The sequence below is a fragment of the Podarcis tiliguerta genome (assembly GCF_965153285.1).
Source record: "Podarcis tiliguerta genome assembly, chromosome: Z".
NCBI classification, from domain to species: domain Eukaryota; kingdom Metazoa; phylum Chordata; class Lepidosauria; order Squamata; family Lacertidae; genus Podarcis; species Podarcis tiliguerta.
In genome coordinates, this window is record NC_139553.1 from 36,313,783 (window position 1) to 36,332,627 (window position 18,845).

General features: G+C 41.8%; 1 protein-coding gene across 3 annotated transcripts in view; it reads right to left on the reverse strand.

Annotated features, from left to right (window-relative positions):
* Positions 1 to 18,845, reverse strand: part of PCDH11X (protocadherin 11 X-linked) — a 726,435-nt gene that overhangs the window by 160,961 nt on the left and 546,629 nt on the right. For all 3 annotated transcript variants that reach the window (XM_083422245.1, XM_083422246.1, XR_014506898.1), the window contains one exon: positions 10,153 to 10,351. In XM_083422245.1, the coding sequence (XP_083278371.1) occupies positions 10,153 to 10,351 (199 nt within the window). Of the gene's footprint in view, positions 1 to 10,152; positions 10,352 to 18,845 lie in introns of those variants that run through there.

The window sequence follows — 18,845 nt, forward strand, 5'->3', positions numbered from 1 at the left end:
TGCATCATGTTCTTGATTGCTCACCCCTACATGGGGGACTTCATGTCTGAAATGGAGAGCTGCTTTTTACTTAGGTTCCCATATGATATAGAAACCTATGTTAAGGGACTAGGGGCAGATAAGTTTGTCAATTTCTGTTTCTCCTCCTCTCTCGTTTTTCCAGTTCTGAGTTCAGTTCTGAACATTACCCCAGTTTTTATGATGATTTTTTTTAAGAGTCACTATGAAAATTTGCCATCATTTTAGTGATAATTTCTCCCAATACAGTTTCTTTTTGTATGCAGTTTTGGCTGCTATACACATTTTTTATTGGATTTTGCTGCATCAGGTCTATAGCCAATCTAGTCCAGTTCTCATAGTGGACTGATTAGAATCACATGAGTGAGAATGCCTGAGTAGATCTGGATCTCTATAGGATCAGGTCACCAGTTAGTACAAGGATATAATATTTTCTTCTCCTTGGTAAAGCACATCCAAGCCTCTGCTGTCATCTGATGAATACATCTGATAATTTATGGTGGAGTAAGGGTCAGAGAGCATCAAAAATTGAACTCAAGCAGAATACAGCTTGCACTTGAATACACAATGCCAACAGCCAAAGGGTGAGCTTTCCATTAATCGCATTGCCAATGACTTCAGCCCTGACCCATCCTGTAAATGTGGAAAGTAAATAAGCTTGTTGTGTGTGTTTCTTCCAAGGTCTCTGAAGAATAAATCTCAATCAAATGTGTTTGATTGAGGAGGTGCATTTATAGGTGGCTAATTTGTATTGTTATTCATCCACTTGCAACACCCAAGATTTTGAAAGTGGTGTGTGTTGCTAACACTCATGCCCATTTATTCCTGAAAGGATCTCAGAGTAACTTCCTTGGCATCTCCCTTTCATAGTTATTTTGTGTGAAATGACTAATTGGTCAAAATAACCAGTCTGGTGCAAACTATCCAAAAACTGAATATTTTGATATGATGCATAACATAATTAGTTGGCTTCAAGTAGGAATAGGGAGAGATTAGATTGTGTTGACATGTTAATGAAAAACTACATACTTTTTACTTATCGGACCAATGTACAAACCAACACAGAGATATCCTTTGAAATTTGCACTTCTCCAAATGTTGCAGGCAAGTCAGTTCTCCACATGCAGAGAGACAAGGAGGGGCATCTGCCCCCCAAATCAATAAAAACACATAGCAAACTGAGGTTCTGCCCCTCCCCTAACAAAAGTCTTGCCCCCCCCCAAAAAAAGAAATCCTGGCTACGCCTATGGTTCTCCAGTTAACCAGTTTGCAAAAATGCACTTACTAGGTAAAGTATGCATAAAAGTAAAGGTAAAGGTACCCCTGCCCGTACGGGCCAGTCTTGACAGACTCTAGGGCTGTGCGCCCATCTCACTCAAGAGGCCGGGGGCCAGCACTGTCCGGAGACACTTCCGGGTCACGTGGCCAGCGTGACATCGCTGCTCTGGCGAGCCAGAGCCGCACACGGAACGCCACTTACCTTCCCGCTAGTAAGTGGTCCCTATTTATCTACTTGCCCCTGGGGGTGCTTTCAAACTGCTAGGTTGGCAGGCGCTGGGACCGAGCATAGAATCATAGAATCATAGAATCATAGAGTTGGAAGAGACCACAAGGGCCATCGAGTCCAACCCCCTGCCAAGCAGGAAACACCATCAGAGCACTCCTGACATATGGTTGTCAAGCCTCTGCTTAAAGACCTCCAAAGAAGGAGACTCCACCACACTCCTTGGCAGCAAATTCCACTGTCGAACAGCTCTTACTGTCAGGAAGTTCTTCCTAATGTTTAGGTGGAATCTTCTTTCTTGTAGTTTGGATCCATTGCTCCGTGTCCGCTTCTCTGGAGCAGCAGAAAACAACCTTTCTCCCTCCTCTATGTGACATCCTTTTATATATTTGAACATGGCTATCATATCACCCCTTAACCTCCTCTTCTCCAGGCTAAACATGCCCAGCTCCCTTAGCCGTTCCTCATAAGGCATCGTTTCCAGGCCTTTGACCATTTTGGTTGCCCTCCTCTGGACACGTTCCAGTTTGTCAGTGTCCTTCTTGAACTGTGGTGCCCAGAACTGGACACAGTACTCCAGGTGAGGTCTGACCAGAGCAGAATACAGTGGCACTATAACTTCCCTTGATCTAGATGCTATACTCCTATTGATGCAGCCCAGAATTGCATTGGCTTTTTTAGCTGCCGCGTCACACTGTTGGCTCATGTCAAGTTTGTGGTCAACCAAGACTCCTAGATCCTTTTCACATGTACTGCTCTCAAGCCAGGTGTCACCCATCTTGTATTTGTGCCTCTCATTTTTTATGCCCAAGTGCAATACTTTACATTTCTCCCTGTTAAAATTCATCTTGTTTGTTTTGGCCCAGTTCTCTAATCTGTCAAGGTCGTTTTGAAGTGTGATCCTGTCCTCTGGGGTGTTAGCCACCCCTCCCAGTTTGGTGTCATCTGCAAATTTGATCAGGATGCCCTTGAGTCCATCATCCAAGTCGTTGATAAAGATGTTGAATAAGACTGGGCCCAAGACAGAACCCTGTGGCACCCCACTAGTCACTCTTCTCCAGGATGAAGAGGAACCATTGATGAGCACCCTTTGGGTCCGGTCAGTCAGCCAGTTACAAATCCATTGAGTGGTAGCAGAGCAACGGGAGCGCACCCCGCCGCGGGGATTCAAACCGCCGACCTTTCGATCGGCAAGCCCTAGGCGCTGAGGCTTTTACCCACAGTGCCACCCGCGTCCCTAAAGTGTGCATACAATGCATAATATTTCATGGCATGATCCCGTGACTAGCAGTTCCCTAATAATACAACCATCTGTCATATTATTAACCAGGTTAATCTGGTCTTTGATTCAGTCACTTTGGGTGTTTAGGTACAGGAAGGGAACAGTTACCCTACATGTGCCCATTCAACCACTTTGATTGGTGGAATTGCCAATAGCCACATAATACCCATTCTGCAGCTGGAAGAACCCAATCATTTTGTGTGGCAACACCTGCACTTTGGTACTCCCTGCCTATTGAGATCAAGCAGGTGCCTTCATTGTATTCTTTCCATCGCTTGCTAAAAAACATTCCTGTCTTGACAAGCTTAGGAAGTTGAGGTAATATTAATCTGTTTTATTATTTTAACTTTTATGTGTTTTAAAGTAGGGTTGTGGACTTTCCTCGATTTCCTTGTTTTATTTTTCTGTAAACTACCTTGAGGTTTGGTTTTACAATCAAGCAGTGCATAAATTTTATGAAATAAAATAAAAAAAAAATTATGTTTGAGCCAGGTGATCCCAGTCTGGGTTATGAGCTGGCAGCGATGCTTAATCTCTGGGCTCTGGGGGTGGAATAAGCCCTGCTTTTGAGGCTAAACTGCTTCATCATCCTGAAGCTATGGGGTCTCAGGGGGTGTAGAGCAGCATTGGCCTTCCTACTCACTTTCTTGGTGTGGCCTGGGAAATGGGAGTCAGGCTGGACAGCCATGCTGCCACTTCCAGTGTGGTGTAGTGGTTAAGAGTGATAGACCCGTAATCTGGGGAACCGGGTTCGCGTCTCCGCTCCTCCACATGCAGCTGTTGGGTGACCTTGGGCTAGTCACACTTCTCTGAAGTCCCCACTCACCTCACAGAGTGTTTGTTGTGGGGGAGGAAGGGAAAGAAGAATGTTAGCAGCTTTGAGACTCCTTCGGGTAGTGATAAAGCGGGATATCAAATCCAAACTCTTCTCTTCTTCTTCCTGCAGGCAGGGCTTAGCACCTTAGTAGCTGCAGTTTCTTTCAGGTTGAGGTTTCTTCCTACATCAATAGTGTTTTCCTTCTGCAGGGGATTTTATGGGTTTAATCTTGAACAAAGAGGCCCTACCTCAGTCCAGCATTTGCATCTATTTCTTTATTCTGATCAGCAGATACAAATAAGAAGATGATAAGCATGTGTCGTCAGATGAAGACTATTGGACTGAGAGAGTGAAGAGACACAGGTAGAAATCCACACCCAGAAATGAAGTTCACTGGGTGACCTGAACATCCCAGCCTAATCTACACCTGTGATCATAAAATGTGGGGAAAGCTGGAGAGCCAGGAGTGTTGCCTTGAGCTTCTTGGAACAAAACTCAGTTCTGCCACTTGATGGCATCAGGCCAATTCAGGCCCAATTGCTATGCCAGCTCTGATGCTATGTAATGATCTGGTGCTGCCTAACCAGGGTTGAATTGTCTTGTTAGGATGGCCAGTGAGAAACTTAGGAACAGATTTTTAAAATTATAATTTTAATCATGTTTGAGGAACCTCTGCCCCTGCAGATGTTGCTGACCTGCAACTTCCATTAACCCTGATAATTGATCATGCTTGCTGGGGATGATGGAAATTGTAGTTTGCCAACATCTTGAGGACCAAAGGATCCCAACCCCTGGTTTATAGTTTTTCCTGTCCTTTGAGAATGGGATAGAAATGCTGTTGATGAGGGACAGAGGGAAATAAGAGGAGAGAGGCTACCGCCTTGGTTGCCATTTGTCCTGTATTATGGAAAGGGAATAAAATAAACCAGTTTTTAAAGTCCCTATTTTATTATTGCCAAAGGATAAGAAGAAAAAAGAGCTTAAGATAGTCTGAAAATGTGATGGGGGAAGAGTGAGAGGAAATAGAGAAGGTCATAAAAAAGGATTGCCTCATTGCCTCATAAATAATAGAAATATAAATGTCATGTGAACTTTATTTTACAGCATGGGCTGCCTACTAAAAAAAAATAAGAAGCAAAGGAAGACTCTTGTGAGGAGAAGGGCTACCTATTCTGTGTCACTGAAGATAGTCATTCATGCTCAGTGGCATTCCAGTCCTTCTGACATCAGCTTTCTATTGGCCAAGCACACCAGGTTCCATGTGTTTGTCATTTTCAAACAGAATTGACAAGATAAGGGATTGCTACACTCAGATCAGACTGTTCTCTCTGTCTCTGATAAATCCTCAGTCTAATCCATACTGGGTTTAAGATCCTCGAGATAAACTCATCCTCAAAACTGCAAACGTAAATGGAACTCTGTCAACAGCTTCAAGTTCATACATTAAAGAATGACTTCTTTCTCTCTGGGTTGCTATCTATTTTGACTTTTGGGGTTATTGCTAGTATAGGGCCCCATTGCTTGCTTTGAAATCACATGCACATCAGTTTAGACTCCCTTTATACAACTGATGTCCAGCACTTTTCACATCAGTAACAGCAGTGGGGAAGGGATATATAAAATGAAAGAAAACTGCTTTTTTTCTCCTTTGTATCCTGCTACAGCTGATGAACCTGTCTATCCCAGCCCTTGTCACTTCCACATGCAGTATTTTGACCTGTAATTCCATTCCAGTTCCATGCTAATCTGCATTTTTGAAATCCATTCAAAATATTATTTACACGTGCATTATGAAAATAGGGATATGGTGTAAGTATAGGGGTGCAAGCTGCCAAGAGCTGCATCACAACATCCAGAGAAGCATGAAATCCAGTAAATAGCTGGATCAAATTCCTCAAGCATCCCTGGAAACACAGAGCTTTTGATGTCTTAGCTATTGTGGGATGAGCTCTTCAGCAAAGTGGTGGCTGTCAATCCAACACGGACACCTTCCCTAAAATAGCAGGGAAAACAAAAACAAAAAAAACATACATTGCAGGCTTTGCTCTGCAGTTTTGCACTACAAACAATGACAAAGAGAAGTCTTGAAAAAGGGTGCATATTGTATTGTTACTATTGCTACTAGGTTAGGAGAAGTGGCGTCTCCTAACAACTCTTGGCACACCTTACAAGGTAAAAGGTAAAGGTAAAGGTACCCCTGCCGGTACGGGCCAGTCTTGACAGACTCTAGGGTTGTGCGCCCATCTCACTCTATAGGCTGGGAGCCAGCGCTGTCCGCAGACACTTCTGGGTCATGTGGCCAGCGTGACAAGCTGCATCTGGCGAGCCAGCGCAGCACACGGAACGCTGTTTACCTTCCCACTGGTAAGCGGTCCCCATTTATCTACTTGCACCCGGGGGTACTTTCGAACTGCTAGGTTGGCAGGTGCTGGGACCGAACGACGGGAGCGCACCCCACCGCGGGGATTCGAACCGCCGACCATATGATCGGCAAGTCCTAGGCGCAAGCGTGTCTTCGGTATCTGCCTGGTGTGTATCTGCACCCTAGTCTCCCAGTGAGACCTTGCTTGCTTGGCTTGCATCATGGCAAAGTTCCACACTGGCTGACTCCCATCATGCAGGTTTGGAGCGATCCAAACCCAGCGTATCCATTCCATCAACATAGGGCTTGTGGAATGATGAACTGATCCTGGGACATAATGCCATTGCAACCCTTGCCCTGTCTGCTGCTCTCAATAAATATTTGGCCTGATTTTATCCCATCACCATTGTGCAAGTTATTTTGCTGCTCTCACGGGTCACATAATGCACCTGCCTGGGCAATCCACGAGTTGAACTGTTGTAGGCCAAGCATAGGATGCTGCATCAAACAGTGAAATTCAATTTAGTGCCAGCCTTCATTTGTGAAGTTTTGTGAACATCAAAGAACTGTTTCTTGAATCTTCCCCTGTGATATGAAAGTTTGGCACATCTAAAATATTTGCTGCTTTGATTTTCACCTATGGCTGTTATGCCCACTACTACCAAACCAAATTTGATGCTATCAAGATATAATCATACATTATTAAGAGTGTACAAAAGGACTGACTCATTTAAAATGAGAATGTTCAACCTACTCTGGGTTTTTTGATCTTCCCCAGTTTCCTCACCTTTTAATTCAAACATGCAACTAATGACTACCCAAGAAGTGATGTATGGGAATGGTCTCAGCGGGTCATCAAAAAAAGGGTTGACTTTTCTCAAAGCCTCATAGTAAAGTGTTCAGCTATTACATTCTCCCACCTATGTGCAGGCTAATTAGATTAAAGGTAGAAGATCAATCATGCAGTACTGTCTTGCTAAGATTAATTACTCTGCCCCTCTGCAAATTAATTATTAGCATACCACTTTGAAGATGGGAAAAATCAGTAGAGTTATGGAAGAACCCACAAGTGGACATCAACATAGGTGGATATACACACACACACAACACACACACACAGTATATATATATTTCTATAACCCAGTGACAGAGTCTACCTCTTGGTTAAAATATACTGTTTTTTGAGCATTAAATGTTGTAGAACTTCAGTGTCATTTTTTCAAAAAAGTTGAGTACTTTGAGTACATTATTATTATCCTTAAAATCGTAAAAATTTGATGCAGCTTTATTTCTCAATCTGAACTTAAAAGGGGCAAGAACATATATCCTTATTGGTGAGCTATGGCTCATTTTTTTGTTTATTTTATGGCTATGTTATGGTTTTGTACACACAGTTTTATTATTATATATTGAAAAATGCTAATTAAAAATTAGATAGATAGATGATAGATAGATAGATGATAGAGAATTAGCCCTGGCACACCTACTTTTTCAAGTCTGAAACACCATTTTATATTGCATACTTTGTCGTTTTCGTTTTCATATCAAAGTCTTTTTTGACAAGGGATAAGATTTCGTTTATCTGGTTGACAGAAATCACAAACTCTACTAAATTGTTAATCCCATTGCTCTGCTGCAATCATTATTTGGACAGAACTATGAAAAGCAGTGATTTTGAAATCACAGTTTAGGGAAGCTAACAAGCTTTAAGAACAAGGAAGCCCAGAAGTCTCTGAACTACTCCACAAAGGGCAAATTTAGGTAAACTGCCAGACCAAATGATTAAAAGCTCAAGGAGATTTCCTTTATAAACACTGTGCAAACTCCCCAAATGCCATGTGACTGACATAAGCCCCATCTACAACCTGGCCAGAGCAATTTAATCTATGATAACATTCCAAAACTGGCTACAAACCCTATACACCTTGGAACTTCATGTCTATTGACACCAAGTACACTCCTGCTTGGTAGAAGTTTAAGACTCCTTCCTGGTAGAATCACATGTAAAACACATTTATTTTTAGTATATTCTTGACTTTAATGATATTTTAAATCATTAAATGCTTGTTTTTAACAGCATTTTATTGATAACTTCTGCGTTTTATTTTCTATAAACTGTTTGAAGGTTTTATTATAATCAAACAGCAAATAAATTTTGTTCAATAAAATAAATGAAAGAACTCCGTACAGCATGCATACAGAACTAACACTTGTCCAAGTCTCTCTTTTTTTAAAAAAAGTAAAAGTTAAATGTTTGATAACTCACATGAACTCTTTTTTTTTCTATGTACTGCACTTTTAAAGTTCAGTTAATTCTTTCTCATTCACTCACACCACCACCCTAGAAAGTTAGCTGTGTTATTCTTCTAGTTGCTAGTTAAATTTAACTCGCTGGATATAGTCCAATTTTGCCAGCTGCCAGTGCAAATTAGGAGTGGCTACAGTTTGATGATTTGCATGTATACAGTCTCAGGTTCAATTATCCACATTCAAGTTCAGTTCACTCAAGCATTCAGTTGAAAAAAAGTATATCTGCCACAAAACAGCTCTATGATTCTAGTTCTTGTTTCTATGGAAAACATTTCATATATCATACTCATCTGATGAGGGTGTATTGTGAACATCCTGAACATATTTTTGTGTGAGAGTAGTATCACTAAAGAGCTACATCACAGTAAAGAATCCCAGACATGGTTGAAAACTACCAACATCAGAGGACACGACATCAATTGCATACGTCAAAGCACAGCTATTGAAGTCGAAATCACATTAGTTGGGGTATACATCTCCACACTGCAGAACACTAATTATTCTTGGTATTGGATTTCAACTTGAGCTGTCAGATAATTAGTCATCTAAGAAAAATAGGTGAGTCCAACCTCCTTGCAAACTTCTCACATCCGAAGACACATCTATCACCACATCAGCCATGAGGTAGTGATGTATGCCACTACTTATCAAAGTATATATCATTAGGATCAAACTGACATTGCAGCTGTTTCAAATGGGACAAATACCCCTCCCTAAGTTGGGGGGAAGAATCAGAAAAGGCATCCCAAATGGCAACAACTGCTCCAATCTCGGTTTAAGCTGAAAACACAGCCCTTTTCTGGATTGACCATTAAGTTTTAAGTAAATGTGATGGGGTTACAAGCTGTCTCTGTTACCATCCAACTTGTGCACTCTCTTGAAGGGGTACTCCTGTACTCATGCAGACTTCCTGCATACTTTAGAACGTTGTGAAACATGAGCACTGTAGGCTTCCCTCCAATGTGTGGCTGGACCTAACATGTTTGTTGCTGCTGTCTCCTCTCATGAGTTTTTCCTCCCTTAATGATTGATTGATTGATTATTTATCTGCAGATTTATAAAACGTTTTCCAACCAAAAGGTACCAAAGCAGCATGCAATTAAAAAAAAATCAAATACAAAAGATAACAGGCCCCAAACCAAAGAAATAAAACCAATTCTATAACTGTAGAGTTATTATTCCATAATAGTCCATGAACATTAAAAATAAAACTACAAACTTATAATTTGCTTTGCTGGATCAATGCCAGCCTGGATATATCTCTCTGAAATTATACAACAACCTAAAAAAATTCACCCCGTAAATAGTAGCATGCCCTTTAAAAAGCAAGCAGCAAGTGTGATTTAATTTCATTATTAATTTCTGCCTCAGCTGCATTTTTCATCTTTTTGCAAACACTTTATAGGCCCTTCAATTGCCCAGTCATATGAAAAGCCTGTCTTTGTATTTTACCCAAACAATGAAACATACACTGAAATTAAAAAAGAAGCACTCAAAGACAGCTACTGCTGCGTGTTTACTATTCTCTAAGGCACTTATTAGCTTAGACCCCACAGGTCTTCTGGTCCTGATTTCTATCCTGCTTTTTCACATAGGGCCTTCCTCCAAGAGCTGGGTTGCTGCATCCTAAATACCGCCAGTTTGGTCCGTATGGGTTCATCATCTGAATCTCAAAATGCAGCTCAGAAAATATTACTACAAGGCCCTTCAGCCATGGACAAAATGATGACCTTTGTCCTTTCAGGTGCAACAAAACAAATACTATTTGAATCAGAATAAATTGTCACTATACACTGGATGCTCATTTTGGAGCCATGAATTCCCTAGAGTGACAAATGCCCATGATGCAACAGACTTACTGGACTCTGGATCTGAATTGCCATCTCCCTCTGTCCGACTGTTGGGTGATGTCTGCTCATAGTACTCCTCTTGCGGGAAACCAAGTGGCAGAGGATGTGCTGTGCTAGCGGTGCTGCTGGGCTCATGGTCTCCTAGCCCACTGTCACTGCAGCTTTCCTGAGAACCATCCGGCAGGTGAAATGTAACTCGGCGCTGCGACTGCAGAGGAGAAAAGAAAACCATATTGTTCCAGCAGTGTTCCCAGGTTGTTGTTGACTATAACCAACTGATGAAATGTGTTCTGCCCTGGTACCTATCAGGATGAACAGATCTGCCAGTTTTGTTTTCTCTCCATTTCTCTTCCCACCCCCCAGTTCTCCACATTTCTACATCAGTTTTTTGGAAGTTATTTATATATATTTAAACAGTCCTCATGGAAATTTATCAGTATTTATCCTAATGTACACACATGTGTGTACACAATTTTTCCTAATATGCATACTTTGCAGAGCAATTTTCCGTAATACAAGACATTTCACATTGTTATTTTTATTATTATATTCACATTACATTTTATTTATCCTTTACCCTAGCATATTCCTTTTTGTATACATTACATGGCTAAAGAGCTGCATTGTCCATAAGGCAATACAGCCCTCAGGCTGAAAAGAAAGGTTCTACATCCCTGTCAAAGATGATATTATACAAAACAACTGTATTTTATAAGAAAGAGTAAGATTCACTTTAATATATTCAGTCTGACACTCTCATGTATTGGTTGTGTGTACTATTCTAATACTCTCTCTAACATCTATATTTCATATTTTTCATAGAGAAAGAAAAAGGATATTTGGAAGAGATAGAACAGAATAACGGGAAGTACCAATGCTTCCATCCATCCATCAATCTAACCAACCAACCAACTTTATTCCTTATATTTATGTTCTTTAGGGCACAGGAAATCGCACATTACTTTGAACGTGACATTCAGAACAATACAAAGGATGTAAACATCCCCCTTTTTTAAATAAACCAACTGAAGGCTTTTGCGCTCACAAGATAATGCACATCAAATTACAGTCAGATTATTTTTAAACATCTAACATAAAACTGATATTTAAGATCTTAGGGAGTTCAGAAGCTTAGAGATGAGTAAGAATGACAGTACTTAATGTCTGTTTCTCCCAACAACCTACAAATGATTTTTTTCCCTTTTAACTTTTCTTTATTCTACCACATTTCTTCCCGGCTATCAATATTTAATAACAATGAGTGATTTATCTTAAACAAACAAAGCACCCTACTCTCCAATTAAGAATATCTTTTTAATTGATAAGTAGTAGTCTCGTTTGACTGTTACTGTTCCCGTGTTGCTCTAGTCCAGGGGTCAGCAACCTTTTTCAGCCATGGGCCGATCCACCTTCCCTCAGACCATGTGGTGGACCGGACTATATTTTGGAAAAAAAATATGAACAAATTCCAATGCCCCACAAATAACCCAGAGATGCATTTTAAATAAAAGCATACATTCTACTCATGGAAAAACACCAGGCAGGCCCCACAAATAACCCAGAGATACATTTTAAATAAAAGGACACATTCTAGTCATGTAAAAACATGCTGATTCCCAGACTGGCCGCAGGCCAGATTGAGAAGGCGATTGGGCCGCATCCGGCACATGGGCCTTAGGCTGCCTACCCCTGCTCTAATCCTTATGAAAACTTACCAGCATTTTAGGGCAAATTTCTCTTTATATACACATTTTTGTATGCAATTTTGCCTGATATACTCATTTTTGCAAGCAGTTCGTCCCAATATAAGGCACATATAATATGCATGCCATTTTCACAGCTAGATACATTGTATGCTCACTTTCGCTTAATATGCACAGTTTGGGGCACATCATTTGGTTGGAGAACTGCACCCTAAAATTTAGAGAAATGTAAATGGCAAAGGATGGCTGTGTTTTTGTTTGCATATTGTTTCAGAAAGTGCAAGTTATGCACTCAGTAACATTAAAACTGAATCAAAATTATCCATTATTCCTAAACCCTGCTCCCCACTCCCATGTAGAGTACAATTGTGCCTGAAAAGAGCTTGCGTTTTCAACCAATTTCTCCATCTGAAAAATTATCTAAATGCCAAAGTGCCACAATGGAAGTATGGTATAGGTAACAAGAAACTCTAGAATTCTGTCACCTTTCCTAAAGGGTGAAATGTTCTATGACATATCTCATACTGTTATAATTTGTTTCCTGCAATAAAGGGAAATTATTTTTGCTCCCAAGGTTGCCGAAAGTGTAAATGCAATTCTTCTAAGGAATGTCAGGTGTCAAATAAGGTCATGCCATCAACCAGGGACATTTCCTGAGCAGTCATATTGAAGCAAATAATTTTTTTGAAGAGCAGAGGTTCTTGAAAAATGTCACTGGACAGGGTTCTGGTATATCAGGGATGGGGACACTGTGAAATTCTCCATGTTTTTGGTCTACAACTCCAGTCAGTCCCATCTAGCATGGCCAGTGCTAAGAGATGGTTGGAGCTGGACTCTAACACCATCTGGATGGCCACATGCTTCTCATCCCTTTGCTAGATTATGGCCTAGGTTATGGGGTGTTGCTTGGGGTGAGGTAGATGTTACAAATGAGGGAGAGACCTTCACTGAAAACATCTCCACCCAAATTATTCACTCACAAACGCTCAAACAAATATTGGCCAAATTCTCTATCTACCCAAATTCTAGTCGATGTCCCTGTAGTAAAACCATCACACCATGCCTATATTTATTTTAAAACTCAGAATATGCATTGCCCAACACATATTGTCATGCATTCTGTTCAGTAGGCAATATCCCTGGTGGATTTTGTTTGAAATCTCTCATATTTAATGAAGAGTTATCTTTTGTTCTTTTTAAAATAATGGGTGAGCATATTACACAATCTACCAATTGCTGGATTGATGGGAGAGTTTACTGGGTTGGTTAGATGTGAAAAGCTTAGTAAGACTTAAGACCTGTATTCTGACAAAAGAAGCACCACCCACTTAAGTAACTGTCCAAAAAGCTGGAGAAGAGCTGTGGCTCAATGGTGACTCATCTGCTTTACCTGCCAAATGTCCCATGTTCAATTTTTGGTATCTCTGGGTAAGACTGGGAGGGACCCTTGTCTGAAGCCCTTCTAAGAGCTACTGCCAGTAAGTGTAGACAGTACTAAACTAGATGGACCAATGGTTTCACTTAGCAGCTTTCTATATTCGCATATGGTTTGACTCAATTAATCATATGCACCATTGGGAGAAATCCAAAGCCCTGGCCTGAAGCTTACTGGTTTTATGGAGTGCCATGGAGTGGAAAGTGAGCACAAGGATGACTCTTTTCTAAACCAGCTCCCAGGTTGATCTAGCAAGGAGGCCCAGATTGCTATCAGGTGATAGCTGCAGGGCTAACTCAGGGTCAAGCAGAAACTGTGAGCTCAGTTCTGGTCCCTCCCTCCTGAAAAACCCAATTCAAGCTGTGACCTCTGGCTACCATCAATGGGAATTCCACTGCCAGCTGTTTGGATGTGCACATTGAAATGTTGCTCACTGGTGAGACTCCCCCACTGGAAATGGAATTCCCCCACCAGGAAAAGCCAGCAGATCTTGGTGGAGGGATCATACTGTTCAAACTGGGGAAGGGATTGCACATGCCAGACCATTATGGGGAAGGGCAGGTAAGAAATTGTATGTATAAATAAATAAATAAATAATGCATGCACACAGCATGTGGTAATCAAATTAAGAAAAATGGGGAGGACTAGCCCACAATCCGTGTTATTTTGCTACTATCTATACACGCTCCCTTTGGAAAACAAACAGGAAAACAGCTGGAGTCTGAGGATATTTTGCAATCTTATAAATTCAAATTGAAATGCCTGAAGGAAGAACTTTCAAAAATAAATGTGACAGAAGCTAACTCCCTGCTATTGGCAAAATTGTATTCGCATGTCTTGCTTGCGATTGCTGTAACGATGTCTGCAGGAATTCAGAAAATCACAGCTCGTCTACTTCTCAGGGAAGGAGTAAAGAACACTTTACCCCTCCTTTTGTATAATAATAATAATAATAATAATAATAATAATAATAATAATAATTTATTATTTGTACCCTGCCCATCTGGCTGGATTTCCCCAGCCACTCTGGGTGGCTTCCAACAAAGATTAAAAATACATTAAAATGTCACACATTAAAAACTTCAGATGTCTTCTAAATGTCAGGTATTTGTATGTGCCTATAAAACGATTGTCAAGGTAATAATGACAAGATATAAAATGTTCCTAATTCTCCTCCCCCCCACCATGAATGCTTTCAAGTAGGTGGTTATAGGCCAAATCTTAAGCGGTCATAAATTCATCATCTTTTTCTGTATCCCAGAAGAATTCAATCATACCTTATGAATATGTGGCACAGGAAGATGAAGGTGTGTGTGTGTGTGTGTGTGTGTGTGTGTGTTCATCTCTAGGGTTATGGAAGAATTAAATTCTCTTTTAGGCATGATAGAACCTGGTAGCCAATTGGGGATGAAGTTCAGTGGGCAACTGAGAGTAGTAAGAAATACTTAGGACATTTCTACTTTTTGCCTAAGCCACTCCCGATCTAGAGAGGGGGTGGGGTTGCGGGCTCTCGCCCACGTCTACACTCTCGTGGGGCTGGGGCAGCCCCGCGGGACGCAGGGATTCCCTAGCCTCATTATTATTCATCACCTCCCGGCCCAGCCAATCAGCGGTCGGGAGGGGCGGTCTCTACTGGGGTCTTTTAAGGTCAGGGCAGCCCCAGCTCGCCCTCTTTCTCTCCTTCTCCAGCAGCAGCGGTTTCCCACCCACCCTCCCTTTAGGCTTAGCATGGACTTTGCTATGGGCTTCGGCTGGTCGCCGCAAGGGGCCTGGTAGGAATTTTTCCATTTGGCTAATTGGCTATTGTTTTGAAGCCTTTGGTTTTTTCGCCTACCTCGTAGCAAAACGTCACAACTCCCCGGTTTTGGCGGTTAGGCATTGGCAGGGGTATTGTTATGCAAATAAGGAGGGGGGAGGAGCGCCATCACCTCCCCCACATCACGAAGGGTAGTTCGTTAAAGGACTCCGAGGGGCGTCGCCTCGTCCGAAACCTACGGAGGCTAGGGCCTAAAGCGCGCTCCCGAGCGGTAACCCCTGGGGGAGCGCCTACAGATGTGCATCATGGGGGGCTCCCCCTGTTGGTGTTTAACCCTTCCCGGTTAGACCGGATTGAACGTTAGGGCCAATGCCTAAAGCCAATACCTTCTCTTACCTGTAATCAATAAAGTTGTGGCCATTTACGCCCATTAACCTTAAATTCTTGTGTCCAGTGTCTTTATTTCTACATCTGTGGGAGGGGGCGGGAATTGCCACGGAACCCAAGGGGTTGCCCATCCATTCGGAAGAAAAATGCAGTGGGCATGGGTGCAGATAAATGGCCACGCCCACTGCAGCAGGATGACAGAACAGAACAGAAGACAAGCAAGCAAGCAAGCAAGCAATGTGGCAGTTGGGTAGCACAGGTGAGCTGTTGAGGTGCTTCAGAGGGTGGTTTGGGCAACTGCTCTCTGATGCACACACAGTTAAACTTATCTAGAATGGTGTTTAAGGAAGTGGGAGATGCTTCAGAGAGCAGTTGAGCATACAGCTTTCTGAAGTGCCCTGCCTTCATCATATTTTGCTAGAATTGTATTTAAGGAGGGTGCGAAGTGATTTAGACGGTGAGCTGATGAGTGGGGCAAGTAGAGGTGGTAGCTCCTACTGCAATAATAGATTCTTTATTATATTACCAGCAGTAATGGCAAGCTCTGCCCATGGCACAGTTCAGGAAGCATTTGGTTTTTTCTGAGCTTTATCTAATAATTATCTGATTAACCTCAAAGTCTTATGTAGGTTTATTCCAAGGAAGCTATGGAAGGGAACCAAATCTAGGGAGAATGACCCTGGGATCTCCAGATCCCAACCTACCTCATCCAACAGAAGCCTCTTCCCCATCTGATTGCTTTCCTTTCTGCTACTCCCTTGGTTTTTCCATTCCACTCGTTAATGTGAGGGCAGAAGGAAGGCAAACAGATAGCTGGGAAAGGAGATCGGAGGCTTTTGTGTTGGATATATGTGGAGAGGAGGGTATGGTGTATGCTATGTTAATGGGAGGACAGCAACAATCATCCACCCACCCACTACAAATGAGAAAAAACTCATGGAATTTTCTGATCCAGTTCAGGACTTGTAAAGACAATACACATGCAATCAAAATATTTAGTAAAGGCCAAGAGTCCTCTTGGCATAGACTTCCACCGCTCTCAGTACAGCTCTTTCATAACAACCTGCTATGAAAAGCAACCAAGCAGTTGCCATCCCTGGCAAACTGGCACAATTAACATCAAGAATTCCTTGACACAAAATATTTTGATGGCCAGTAGCTTTCCTTCTGGGCTTTTTATCACTTGAAGAAAATGGGGAGTGTAGCAATGATTAATACAACAATCCAGCAATATAGATACAAAATACCATTTACCAGCTGTGCTCTCAGTCCAAATTCAGAACAAAGTGAAGGGCCAACAGAGAAACCTCATCTTAAAGTTGCATCTAAAGATGCCCTATTCACCTGGGGATAGACTGTCAGAGTCACTGAACATCAAGAACTGTCCTCTTCCAGTTTTCTCAGTGTTTCTGGTACTTAGCACATCTGAAAGGCAAGCCGCTAGCAATCACATCACTTCCTACACCTCCTTCCCCTTTTGCTGCCAAATCTCATCTTCCCTGGGAAACTATACACCAGGGGAGGGGGTAGTAACAAGTTAAACCCATGAGACTCTGGGACAGCTTTCCAAATGACAAGTTAAGAGCAGCCATATCTGATCCATCATTCCCAGTGGATTCCTTCTCTCCAGCATCATTAAGCTCTCCATCATCATCATTATATGGATGTGTGGATCTAGTTAGATCAACTTTATGTTCACTACAGTTGCTAATAAGATTGGTAAGGGCAGCATTCCCCCCCACTGTTGGATAGAAATGGAATTACATTTGACCTTAAAACTGGAGGTACTTTTTCATTTATTTTCATTTTACTTTATTTTGGAAATGATACTCCACTCTTCCACTGAAATAGGACACATAAGGTACTTTTTGAGTGCATATGCAAAAGGAATAATGACCCATCTTCAGAGGATCCTGCCCTCCTAACTGGAACAGTTGTTCTTACAATTCAATGGGCAGCCTAGTATCAGTGCTCAACATCTTCTGGCACTGTTCCCTGTTACTAGCATTGCTGGCACTTCTTGTTATCTACACTGGGCCCAGTCATTTCAATTGGTAATTGTGTATAAATAATGTAAGTTTAATACACTGGTACCTTGGGTTACATATGTTCAGGTTACATATGCTTCAGGTTTCAGACTCCACTAACCCAGAAATAGTACCTCGGGTTAAGAACTTTGCTTTAGGATGAGAACAGAAATTGTGCTCCGGCGGCACGGCGGCAGCAGGCAGCCCCATTAGCCAAAGTGGTACCTCAGGTTAAGAATGGTTTCAGGTTAAGAACGGACCTCCGGAATGAATTAAGTACTTAACCCAAGGTACCACTGTATGTGTAAAAATATAACATAAAAAATATGTTTGAAGTTAAAACTTACCTTAAGATTTGCATTTGCAAAACAGATAAGTTTGTATTAACTGAGAGGTTTCACTCACTTCAGTTTGCTAGGCTACCTGATTAAAGGTAAAGGGACCCCTGACCATTAGGTCCAGTCGTGGCTGACTCTGGGGTTGTGGCTACCTGATTACTCATTGCCAAAAACTCAAGGTACATATATCACACAGCAGGAAGCTGAAACGTGAGAAGTCAGGGTGTGCTTCCTCAGCAATTGCCCTTAATATTAGCAGTAGTAGAAGGTAAGCTCCACAAAGATGAACCTCAACATCAAAAAAACTCAGATCATGGCCACTGGTCTCATCACCTCCTGGCAAATAGAAGGGGAAGAAATGGAGGCAGTGAGAGATTTTACTTTCTTGGGTTCCATGACCACTGTAGATGGTGACAGCAGTCAATAATTTAAAAGATGCCTGCTTCTTGGGAGAAAAGCGATGACAAATCTAGACAGTATCTTAAAAAGCAGAGACATCACGTTGCCAACAAAGTTAATTTAAAGTTTAGTTAAAGCTATTTAAAGTTAGTTAAAGCTATGGTTTTCCCAGTAGTGATGTATGGAAGTGAGAGCTGGACCATCAAGAAGGCTGATTGCCAAAGAATTGATGCTTTTGAATTATGGTGCTGGAGGAGATTCTTGAGAGTCCCATGGACTGCAAGAAGATCAAACCAATCCATTCTGAAGGAAATCAGCCCTGAGTGCTCACTGGAAGGACAGATCGTGAAGCTGAGGCTCCAATACTTTCGCCACCTCATGAGAAGAGAATACTCCCTGGAAAAGACCCTGATGTTGGGAAAGATGGTGGGCACAAGAAGAAGGGGATGGCAGAGGACGAGATGGTTGGACAGTGTTTTTGAAGCTACTAACATGAGCTTGACCAAACTGTGGGAGGCAGTGGAAGACAGGAGTGCCTGGCGTGCTCTGGTCCATGGGGTCACGAAGAGTCGGACACGACTAAACGACTAAACAACAACAAAGATTTACAAAAAGAAAAGCACACACCAATAAATAAATATTAGAAAAAGCCTAGAT